Consider the following 12,761-nt stretch of genomic DNA (forward strand, 5'->3'; position numbering starts at 1 on the left):
TTTATAGCATTTTAGTAAATTAGGCAAAAATACATTTCCATCAGTTATCAAAGCTACCAAAAGCAACCAGATTAGTCAGATTACTGAGAGCTGCAGTTCTCCATCAAATACATTGCCACATAGTACCCCTAAAATAAGAGGGAAAAAATGTTCTCATGTGACATGGGAAACGTATTTTACACGTTGCTAATTGGTTGGGCTTTCTTTTCTGTTTATTCTCTCTCTCTCTTGCTCGTTCTTTTTTTCTAATCGATAAAATTCCTTTAATTAGCATACTCTCAAACAGAACACACTAAGTGGACTGCATGCCTACTCACAAGGATTTTTAGGGGAAAAAAAAAGTGGGCACAGATGAAGTTCAAATGATTTAATGCCAGATCAACAAACAAATATCTGTTTTGGTTAATATATTAAGGATGGGCTCATGTTACTTCAGATTCTATGCCCTCGAGATAACCCATTAAAGAACAGGTTTACTTGTACAACGACGTCAAGATTACTGAATAAAAACTTTATCCTTTTGACAAAACGGAACTTTTTATTTTCCCACTTGTCACTTGGAGAACTTCTAGTGGACACACTCCTACCTAAGCCACTTTAAAAGAACACAGTCATGCTGGTAACATGCACTCCCGAGCTGAAGTCCCCTCATGCATTCCATGCACTGTGCTCGAGGAAAACTGCCAGCCAGCTTGTGCGTGCGTGACCTCCCGTCCACAGCAGCCGGGCAGCCATTAGGACAGAGTTGTTTTCTTAGATTATACAAACCTCCAACATTAAATTGCTATGTCTGACATAAATATTATCCCCTTCTACTCTCAAGGAATTTTTCTGTGAAATTAAATCACACACAGGGGGAAAAGGCAAATAAACATAAGTGTATCAATCAGCAAGCACCAGAAATGACCCAGAGTTTGACAGTCTAAGACATTAAAAAAAAAAAAAAAAAAAAGAACTAAAAATTTCTTAAAAACTTAAAAGCCACAGCAAACACAACTCACAAATAAACCCTAAAGTGCATCCTCCCCCAACAATAATAATGGCAGGTAACAGCCATGAGCATTTGACTTTAGGGGAAAAAAACAGCCACCTCCTTCAGCTGTGTTTCCTCTTCTTCCATCTTCACCTAGAAGTCACACCGCAGACGGCCAGAAAGAAGGGGAGTATTAGTGGAAACTCCACCATGCGTGCAAAGAAGCTGTATTTGAACTTAAAAGGTGAGCTAGCGTTACCAACCTTTATTGTTTGGCCCTCAGAAGATGCAGAATATTAAGCCACTTTGTTCTTTCTTCACCTACAGTGTTGTACAAATGATGGAAACGATCCTTTGCAAAGGTGGAATGGAGAAGGGAAGCTTCGCTCTTTCTCAGTCCCTAGATTGTGCTTTTTCAAATGCTTTTTTACTCACGAATTTACTCATGAATGAAAATAGGAGAGTGCAAAATGGCATCATTCAATCTATTCTAATGAAATGTCTAAATCAACTAGTGATGGGGTAAGGTATAATATTTGTCTTTAGCTTTATATCAGGGAACAAATGTTCACCCTAGTATTCAGTTTTTTAATATGGATTTCTTTCCATGGGAACAAAACTGGTTTATTCAGCTACTTTCATATTAAAATGGTGGGTATTTAAAAATAATCTTTGAAATACAGCCACTTTTCTTTCAAAAAATTCTTTAAACAAGAACAGTTTTTCATAGTTGGACATTTCTCAATAATATCTGTCCCAAAAAATGAATTTGGAAGTTTAAAACTAACACAAATATGGACTGAGTTTTAACTCAAGGAAAAGAAAAGTGAGAATGAAAAATCTTGGTTCTGATATCAAAAGAAAATCATTTTAAGCTTTACATGTTAATTCATAACATATATTCCTTTCCTTCTTTACTGGGATGATAGTGTCAAATCTGAGAGTTCAAAATGCTTACTTTTCAAAAATCATTCATGGTATTTTTGAGAGGTTAAGCAGGTAGCTCAGCATCTTTTTATCAGAAGTGAAAAACGAGACACAGCCATTCAATAATCTGTTACGAACCATCTTCCAATTCCTTGGTCAACACTTAAATCTCTAAAATGTTGATCTTTGGTATTCCTCAGGTAAACTTTTTAATAACTGTGTTTTCTCCTACAATGCACATTCACTGTGTTATCTTCACATTTTTCTTTAGGTTTGCTCTAAATTTTGTGATTTACTCTACGTATTGATGGGACCCACAGAATGGGACACTAAATCTCCAGGCCACATGTAGCAAAACTGTCAAAAACCTACTGCAGATGTTAACACTAACTTAGTAGCGCAGAGATAGTAAACTTGAAAAAAAAAAATGTCTTATATAGGGGTAAAAATCCTCAAACCAGACACCTAATTTTAAATAAAAGAGCACTAAGAGGCACAATCTTAGTGTTATACAATCTAAATTTTCAAAAAGCCACGTTTTTTCACACACATTTGTTAAAGGTAACAGCTCTTCCTTACAAAAGACCTGACAGTCACTCTTTTATATAATTACAAAATTTAGGGTTGGGAAAAAAATTGGTTAAAATTCATCTGGTCCCCAAATGCTACAATAATAGGGAGATAGGGAGTTTCTGAGATTAGACTAACAAATGTCAGGAGTAAAGGTACATCCTCATAAATTCAAGGACGAGCTTGGATTTCTAACAAGAGAAATAACAACACTAAGGAGTTCTACTAATACACATCAATTACGATTAATGTCCACTGCATCAGCCTAAGTTCTACTCTACATCAAAACAAAAGTTTCCATCCTAAATTAACAGCATTAATACCTGTCTGTAAAATGGAGAGACCCTGTACAATTGTTAAGGGCAACACAGGTTTCCCTGCACCCCCACTCCTTTTGTTAAAAATCTAGTATGATCTAGATATTTATGAAATAACCCTGTAATTTTGCTCTGAACTAGCAGTGTGTGGACCTGGTCAACAGATATCAATAGAGGAGAACTGTCTACACCTATTTCTCATGCACTAACACGTAGTATGTGTGAAAATGTGCAGATAATACTATGTTGAAGATAATCAATGAACTTTATGCACATGTTTACACTCTACATTAGGAAAGGTTAAAGATAAAGGTTTGTTGACTCCACAAATTAAAGCTTATGTAGGAGTATCAGCAACTGCTTCCTCTTCCTCTGTTTTGTCATTCAAGTCACAGTCAGAAGAAACATTAAAGGAGGTGGCTTTAGCCTCCAGATAGCAGAGGGACAGAGCCAGAGGAAGGGAAAAGGTGAGAGAAAAAGGAACCGACTGAGAAGCAGAGAGAAGTAGCCCAAAGATGAGGATAAGGGAAGGAATGAATGACGGGGAAGTGATGGGGACATAGTGCTGAACACCAGCGGGGAGGAAGGAGACCCAGACCCTGGGGAGGCTGGGGAAAGCAAGATACCCATCTTCATCAAGAAGGGAGGGGAAGCCAGAGGGAAAACATTTGTAGAAACTGAAGAAGTAACCACACTCAGAATCATCATGGTCAGCCGCTTTAGGAGTCTTCTCATGGATGGGAGAAGGACAGTCAGGCTGAGGAGGGACTACAGTAGGATCCAAGACCAAATCAGATGTGGCGACTTCAGGGTCCCCCTGCTCTGATGTTTCACCTGTGGAAAGGAGCTCTAAGCTGTCTAGGGTGATCTGGTCGGCCTCCCCAAAGGGGTCTTCCTCTGAAATGTCTGAAAGCCAGTCCATTTCAGGGACTGGCAGTAGGTTTGGGGAAAACGATGAAACACGGTGGATGAGTGGTGAAGGTGGGCACATGGGAACACTCTACTCTCAAGAGCAAACCCGTGGTTGAATGTGAAATTACACAATGGATACAGTCAAAGGCAAAACAATGCAAGAGAAAGAGGACAAAAGAAGAAATGGGTAGGTTAGTGAAAACTATCACTCTAAAGTCGGGATCATATTAACACAGTATTGTTAAAAAAAATGAATTACATGATCCATTTTTCAAGAGGAAAGACTAGACTACTTTTATCACATAAAATTTATAGGTATCTGAATTAATTATTATTTTCCAACCGGTTGCAAATAGATCCTATGGAATTCAAACAGCATTATTTACTTTTAAACCTGGTAGATGACAGACATTCAAAGCATTAGCAAAAATGCCAGCATACCCAGTCATTTGCTGAAGACAAGCAAGAGTTCCTCTGAAACTTAGAAGAACTTAAAAAAAAACCAAAAAAACTAGATGTGTCAAACTAGGCAAAATGGAACAGAGACTTGCTGAAATGCTGAGCTCTTCTGTTTTCACTCTCCTGGGTGCCTTGTTAGCATAATTATAAAAATATGATTCTGACAACTTCTCAGCAATTGAAGGATACTGTGTTGGACACGATTTCTATTATTTTAAAATAATTTTCGACCAAATAATTTTTCAATATGATAGTCACAAATTCTTTAACCACAGAATGCAAATAATTTAATGTCACCTGCTACATGATGCATTTGTCCTTGTGGCACAAGACAGGGCCCACATGGTCCCTGAGACCTCCTCCATGCTGAACATTAGAGGCAATTGGTACGGGAATTCCTGAGGCACTGGCAGCTACTTTATTTAGCAGGTTCTGTATAAATTCATGTTGCATGTCTTTAAAATTTTCAAAGGTAAAATTTAGAAAACATTATAAATCCATAGGATGATTTCTTTTCTCTTTTTTTTTGGTGCAGATATGGAAAAGAGAGCTGAAGAACTCAAAGACTCTTCAAATCAATATTCAAGTGATTTTACGGGCATAGTAACAAGTTAACAGTGACAAATTTGGGAACACAATATAGGTTACTGCTCCATTCACTATGGTGTATGCACAAAATAAAGCCAACAGCAACACACCATCTTCTACTCACTATTCACAAAACAATTACCCTCTGCTTAAGAATTTCTTCATCAGTTATACATTATTGATGAAAAAATTTTTTATAAAGAACACTTTTGTTCATGTAGAAAATTCAAGTCAACATAATTAAAATAATCAAGACACAAGCTACACTTTAAAATTCACTTGTACCAAACCAAATATAAATTTCAAATCATCATAGCTTTTATAATTTGGGGATTTATCTTTCATATAGACATTATGAAGACAGACAAAAAGGCCAGTAAATTACTTACTTGCATTAATATAATTTACATGGAAATATTTTGCTTTGAACAATAATGAAAAAAAAAAGGTTAGAGACCACAGTCCAAGCCAGAAAGAGCCTACACATATTTGAAAGTTGGGAAGTTTTATCAACAGAGAACATACAATGACTAATATTAAACATTTGGTTTCTAAAACAGAAAATGCAACAGATAGCCTCTAGTCTACGTGAACGTTTAAAACCACAGACTGTACTCATATACCATACCTTTCCTTCAATGAGTTGCAAATGTGGGGCTTTAGTTGGGCTTCTCACTTCCCTCCTGCCGTCCCCATCTTGTACCATGGCAAGGCCGACAACTCCAGGGCCATATGCTGAAATCTCTCCAGCAGAGACAGGAAAATCCTTCATAAGACTTTGGTCCACAACACCAATTGGAGCTAGTAAAGAATGATAATTTTGGCTTACTTTATGACATAAATGGTAAAACTTTATGGAATTCCACCCCCCACATACAGATAAACAAGCAGCATGTAAACAATTAACAGGAACAAGAATATTGATTGAGCTCTGAAAATATCACCATATAAAATAAATTCATTTTTAAACTCTTACCAAACTCTGAAAGTATTCTGAACTATAACCAACTGGACTACACCAGGGTCTCAAATCACACTTTTGAAGGATATAATCTGATCATGGAACTGGCCAGAAGGAGGAGCTCTAAGACCAGCTGAAACACCAGAGTCAGGCAAAAACGTCAGAATTACAAGGTAAGCACTATTTTAATTCTCTTGAGTCCTCTTTGCTTTTCCTTGGATTTATCTCTGAATCTATCAATTGCAACAAGTAGTTATATAATTATTAAAATTATTCTTAACTTCAATAAAATTACTGATAAATTATTAATAAAATTATTAATAACTTCAATAAGTTTTAAAAATTCCTCCATAAAGGAATCTTTAGTTTGAATGACATTTAAAAGGTAAGACAGTAAGGTAAGTTTGGGGCATTTATCTTCTTTATGTTTAATATCTTTCATTTTTTAACTCCTCTCCTCCTCCATGCTTCAACACAACCTGCAGTAAATCTAATACATAGACACCGCTCTGCTGCCCCCACCCCCAGCATCCCTGGCCCTCATGTGCTTTCTCTTCATCTCTGCTTCAGATAGTCAGAAATATATACTGTATCGAAGTTTTTGTCATATTGCAGATCAACCCAAAACCTCAACAAGGCAAAGTAAGTAGAAGGCAGCAAAACCTCTTTCCATCTATAGCTCCTCCCCAAACTACTGTGAGGTCATTTCACCTGTATAAAAAGTACTTTACTGACTTCATGAGGTTTGCTCTGGTTCCATGCCCCTAGGGAAGCCCAGTCAACACAAAATCCTTTAGGCTGCAAGCTCTTGGAGGGCAGGGGCTGTGTGTGATCTACCATATTGGACTTGGGAGGCATCAAGCACTTTGAACCTAGGTATCAAAAGATACCTCTCAAACCACACCCTCACCTGCCCTATCCAAAACTTAATTCTTTCCCAGTCTTGTGTTTTTCACCAAATGCTACTCTCATCCTCACAACCATTTACTCGAGCCAGGAACCTGGACATTTTCTAGGATTCTTCCTTCACCTCTCAACACCAGCAAGTCCAACAGGGTCCTTAGATATATTTCTAAATGTAGCCAGTTCTTTACACTTCTAAGTCTACCACTTCACCTTTTAAGACTTTCCCAGCCCTTATTTATTGCCCAGAGGGTTTTTTTTAACTTTTAACAAAATATTAATAATTTAATAGCAAAAGTATATGGCTATGATTAACTCTTTAGCTTACAATTATGATTTCTAAGTACCTATTACACATATTCAGGAATTACTGCAAAATGAAAAAAATGTGACCTAAAAATGGTTTCAAATGTAATGATATTAAAAGTTAAAACTAGAAGTTACAAAATGAAGTTGACAAAATGCTGACTTTGTATACTTTTAAGCACTTACTGATTAATCTCAGTTTGCAGTTTTCTTTTGGAGCCAGTGAGCTCTCCCTCCCTTACAGCCTTATTTATCCCTGCCACCTCTGCTTCCTAGAATGCTGTAATATTCTCCTGTCCTCACGGCTGCCTCCTCACCCTTCAAATCTCACAGGGTCTTCCTTCCCATGTGGTCCTGTCTAAGTAGCATCCCTGCTCATTATACTCTCCACTTTCAGAAAATCATTCCCTGTCCCCACCCCACCCCCACCCCCATGCACCTGGGTGGTTTGTTCTCTTAAATGACTCACTTGCCTCCTTTTTGGTTCAATTTTCTAATCTCAGAGGAGTCTCCCTGTTCTAAAATAGCTGCTCTAGATTGATTTTTATTTTGATATTTGATCTTTAGATAGAACATTAATTTTTACTTTCTATGTAATCACTAGAGGATTTATTTTAATTTGCTGAACTTTAAAGGGAGGATTATTTATATGCCTAAATTATTCTAGCCTAACTTAAAAAGTAAACAGGAAAAAGAAAATACAGCACGTGTCAAGGGCAGAAAAAGGTATATTGATGGCGAGTGGTCAGTACCAGGTTACAGCCTAGCTTTGCTCTGGGGGAAAAAAGGGAGAACATAAGCCCTAACTCAAGAGTTCGCTGGCTGTCTGGTCATGTATTGGCAGAAAAGGCCTCCTATTTTTCACAAAAACACAATAATCCTTTTGATGACTTGCCCATCTGATGAATTACAGTGTCCCAAACACAAAGGGAAAAATAATGGATGACTGTGCCATGTTTGTTGCACTTCCTTGCAAAAATCATTGTTTTCAGATACAGACCTCCTATAACCCTCTGCACTAACTGCCCATACAAGATGGTGGGTTTCCTTGAGCACAGTTTATATACCTCAAAGAAAATGCACTGGATTACTGCTCTTTTTAAACACTAAAATTTGCAGTATAAGAGTTATAGAGCCTCATAGTTTCTAACAAATGCTGAAAACAGACAGTGTTCCCGAAAGAGCAATGATTTCTCTCCAGGCATTAAACAACAGTGACTGCATTTATTCAGCACTTGTATAAATTCTCTGTGGCAAGGGGCAAGGCTTGTGAAATATTTACATGGGTTGGCACATTTTTTGGATTTACTTGGAAAAGTGCTCAGAGTTGTTGATGAGCTAAAAGATATTCTGACAGCTATAGTACATTAATAATTCACTGAATGTAAATCACTGCCATTTGGAAATGTGGACATTTGTTTGAAGCATGTTTCATGGTCCCCTTATATATTTTTTGTGTGGCCTATAAAACTGTATGGAAGATTCACCAGAATCAAGATTTAATAACTATATACCAAAATGCCTACCAATAAATCCTAGGAAATATCTGTGTGTCCACTTGCATCAAGTTTTTTTCCTAGGAAAAGTAGATCAAGGCCAGTGGGTGCCAATCCTTCACTAATGAGAGCTTTTTTATCTGTTAGCATTATCTGGTCTGTTTTACCTAATTATTTAAAATATAAGTTGTTAAAGTTAATATTTCTGCAAAATATCACTTAATAACCAAAAAAGTTTCTGTTGATAAACAGTATTAAAATAAAATTTTCAAATTTAATATTTTATATATATTTTGAGAATAATCAACCAAAAATGTTGGAAAACTATTTCTTCAGGTAGAAAATTATCCATACTAATCATTTTCTATTACATAGAAAGAAAAATTAAGTCCTTCATAAAGCATTCTAATGTAAATCTAATCTTAGCTCTTTCATAGGAAACCTATTAACCCAAAATTGGACCAGGTAATAAGATACATATATGAAGAAAAGCATCATCAATTTATTTCCCTATATAGTTTATATAAAACTACAAATATGTAGCTAATTATAATTCTAATAAATAAAAAATTCACATTTATATATCTCCCCTAGGGTTAAAGAACAAGTAAACATATTTCCTTTCCTTTGTTAAAATGCTGTATTTAAAATGAATCCTTTGAAACTATGAACATCTTCTCATATGATGGAAAGTTTTGTAAGCTTCAGTAGGAGTTTTTTAACTCATAAAAATTTGATAATGCTAAGAATGTTTTATGTTCATTTAAATTAAGGTCCATACCATACCAAAAAGCCCTTAGAATTACATTTTGCCATTAATTAACAAGTTCAAGAAATTAAACCACATAAAACACACCACAACCAAGTCAAACCAGTAAAAACATGTTTGTCCAACATCTTATGAACAAGAACTCTTAAGGAATATTTTTGTGCACTGACAATACAAGTTGAGTATCCCTTATCCGAAAAGTTTGGGACCAGAACTGTTTCAGATTTTGGAATATTTGCATTATATATACTTACTGACTGAGCATCCCAAATTCAAAAACCTGAAATCCAAAATGCTCCAATGAGCACTGCCTTTGAACATATGTTGGCACTCAAAAAGTTTCAGATCTTGGAGCACTTTGGATTTCAGATTTGGGATGTTCAACTTGTACAAAAAAAAAAAAGTATATTTAGAATAACAATTTCAAAGTACTACAAAATTATTTTCTTCTGATTATAATTAATAGCATTTTATTTACTCAGAAAAAAATGGCTATCCTTCTACTGCTGGGGTCCCCAACCCCTGGGCTGTGGACCAGGACTGGTCTGTGGCCTGTTAGGAACCAGGCTGCACAGCAGAAGGTTAGCGGAGTACAAGTGAGCAAAGTTTCATCCGTAATTACAGCCGCTCCCCATCACACGCGTCACCCCATAAACTCCACCTACTGTCAGATCAGCACATTAGATTCTCATAGGAGCGAGAGCCCTATGTAAACTGTGCATGCAAGGGATCTAGGTTGCACACTCCTTATGAGAATCTAATGTCTAATGATCTGAGGTGGAGCTGAGGCGGTGATGCTAGCACTGGGAGTGACTACAAATACAGATTATCATTAGCAGAGAGGTTTGACTGCACAATAAACATAATCACTTGAATCATCTCGAAACCATCTTCTCCCTGTCCCCCATGTCCCCTCTCCCCAACCCTGCCATCTGTGGAAAAATTGTCTTCCATGAAACTGGTCCCTGGTGCCAAAAAGGTTGCAGACCGCTGCTCTGGTAGCCTTGTTAACCAGATCAACATTTTCTAACCTCTTTGGATTAGAGAAAGATAAATGAAATCCAAAAGTATTATAAACGTATTTACCTCCATCAAGACTCCTGGAGACCCGTTTACTAGAAGTACGCTCAAAGTGTGGTGCTGGCCTATCTATGAGGGTGCTTGCCTGGCGGGTCTGTGCTTGGGTGCGGCCGCTGTAGCGGAATTTGGAACCCAAGGTCAGGAACTTGGCCTTTGGTGGCTGCTCTGGAGACACAAGCCTATAGGGAAAACAGGAAAAAAAAAAAAAAAAAAAAAACCAAAGGAGCAAAATTAGACTTTATGGATATTTTTTAAAAACCAAACTTTAAATCTAAGTATTTTAATATCTCAAAAACAATGCTACCTAAACTTTCTAATGAAAAAAGAACATTATAAACCCTCCTATATACACAGCTGTATAATAGTGATAAGATGAATAAATCCACATTCATGTATTCATAAATGATATGTTTTTCTCAACCTAAGCAAAGGAGCAGCTGTTCTCAGTGTGTATCAAAGGTTATTTATTTGTAGTCACTTAAATCATTTATATAAACACATATGTCTGAAGTCTTGCTCCTAGCTATAAATGTCAAGTAGCAATCCATTACCATTAGTAATTCTTAATATTTACGCCTATTTCTTCTGGGAAAAAACATCTAACTCAGGAATCTGTTCCATCAAGTGATTCTTTCCCATGAACAACACAACACACAGTTGATCTGTAGAGATGACTAAGATCCTTTCTTGTCAGCACAATTCTACTGCCTAAGCTCTGGGTTCATAATGAATGAAGTCAAATTTCCTTGATGTCAACTATTTCCAGACTTATGCAAAGGCATGTTTTTAGTAAATGAACCAATCTTTTTTGGAATACAACTGAAATTGTCTTGCTTTCATTGTCTGATCAAGAGATGACAAAATGTCTTAACAGAAAGATAATCTCAGAGCTCTTTTAGAATTTATTAAATAAAAAAGACTTTAGTTCATAATTCAAGAAAATGAAGAACTCCACCAAAACTTTTCCTATCATTTTGCCAAGGAAAAGAGATTTCTTAAAGAGCTTTTTACCATTTCAAGTATTTCTAGACTTTCTGTACAAGTTTTTAGAAATCTTCTGCAATGAAACAATGAAGAGTTCAAAGTCAAGGTGAATTATGATGTGATAAATACAGGAACCAATCCTTCATCAACTGTATCCACCCAGAAAAACAGCATGTTAGAACTAAACTGATAAAAGATGAATTAACACACTGTTGCTTTCTTGGCATGTAGGGTAGCAGAAGCATTTCTCGATTTTCAAAGGAAATGTAGATGATGCTGCTGAGAAGGTGCAAGTTGCCGATGGCCTGTGCCTCCAACTGTACTTTGGGAAGAGCTGCATATTCCTTAAATTAGAACGCTGGAACCACAGAAATTTGGACTTGCTACAAGACCCTATCTTCGTAAGAATAACATCAAAACCACTAAAAGACATCTACCATTTCACTTTGGGGAATATAAAAACTACAAAAAAGGACTAACCTTTACCTAGAGTATTAAAGGCCTTGAGCAAGATAAGCATCGATGATGCATCAAAAATATTTTACTACTTAAGTATATTAACATTTTAATTTTTTTAAATCTTGCCATTATACATCAAATATCATTAATGTTTATCTATAGAATACAAGGGAACATTTAAGAAAAACCCACTTAACAATTACGAAAGTTAATCATACAATTAACTAGTGGAAATGCTTCTATAGGGCTATGAAGCCACTGATGACACTAACATATTTGGGACTACTCTGGTTCCACAAAGCCAAGTTTAAGAGGTAGTTTAATGTCAAGCTACAAGAATAATGTTAATCTCTAGTTTACACACCAGCAAGAACAACAACATAAGCACTGAGAAGAATACAAGGAAGCACATGTGCTGCAAACACAACCAGGCAGTGGAACACAGTGAGTCTACTTGGAGCCACACTGTCTGGGTTTGAATCCCATCTCCACCAGTTACTAATCTATAGGACCACGGGCATGCTGCTTAATGCCCCTATTCCTCAGTTTCTCCATGTGTAAAGTGAAGATAATAGCACCTGCCCCGTAAGATTTGTTGTAAAGCTTAAAAGATTTAATCTCTCTACAGCACTTAGAATGGTGACAGGCTCAATTAAATACCCACACAAAGGTAGCAGCTTTATTATTATATTTTCATTCCACTAATATTAGCCTAGCCGACTGGCTATCTATCAATCAATAGAAAGATCTATTTATTTGTTAATGGCTTCAATCTGTAAGCCACTGTAATTTTCTAAAGAAATCATTTGCACCTTTTATGATAAACTAAAACTGAACAAAATCTGCTGATCTGATTCAAAGCACTCTGTAGACAAAGTATGATTTACCCTTTCTCTGTTAGATAAACTGTTTTATATTGCTTTGTCAGCAATGTTACACAAGGTTTTAAAATTTAAAAGGGCTTTTGTTAACCATTATCTCAAAAGTTTGCAGGAGCAAATTGGTCTACTTTTAAATTGGAGTCCACAATGCATTAGCAAAAATAATGAAGGGGACT

General features: G+C 36.4%; 2 protein-coding genes across 10 annotated transcripts in view; both read right to left on the reverse strand.

Annotated features, from left to right (window-relative positions):
- The window catches only part of EPB41L2 (erythrocyte membrane protein band 4.1 like 2), a 198,700-nt gene that overhangs the window by 33,881 nt on the left and 152,058 nt on the right, over positions 1–12,761 (reverse strand). For 6 of the 9 annotated variants that reach the window (XM_045544354.1, XM_045544355.1, XM_045544350.1 and 3 more), the window contains exons 11-13: positions 10,268–10,440; positions 5,375–5,547; positions 769–831 (exon numbers count right to left, since the gene is read on the reverse strand). In XM_045544354.1, coding sequence (XP_045400310.1) covers positions 769–831; positions 5,375–5,547; positions 10,268–10,440 — 409 coding nt within the window. The remainder of the gene's footprint in view (positions 1–768; positions 832–5,374; positions 5,548–10,267; positions 10,441–12,761) is intronic. The other 3 variants (XM_045544357.1, XM_045544356.1, XM_045544353.1) reach the window with 1 other exon arrangement.
- LOC123633259 (band 4.1-like protein 3) lies at positions 3,079–4,158 on the reverse strand. Its single transcript, XM_045544360.1, has one exon. It carries the CDS (start codon positions 3,776–3,778, stop codon positions 3,125–3,127), a length of 654 nt encoding a protein of 217 aa, XP_045400316.1. The 5' UTR covers positions 3,779–4,158; the 3' UTR covers positions 3,079–3,124.

The sequence above is a fragment of the Lemur catta genome, chromosome 2, assembly GCF_020740605.2.
Source record: "Lemur catta isolate mLemCat1 chromosome 2, mLemCat1.pri, whole genome shotgun sequence".
NCBI classification, from domain to species: domain Eukaryota; kingdom Metazoa; phylum Chordata; class Mammalia; order Primates; family Lemuridae; genus Lemur; species Lemur catta.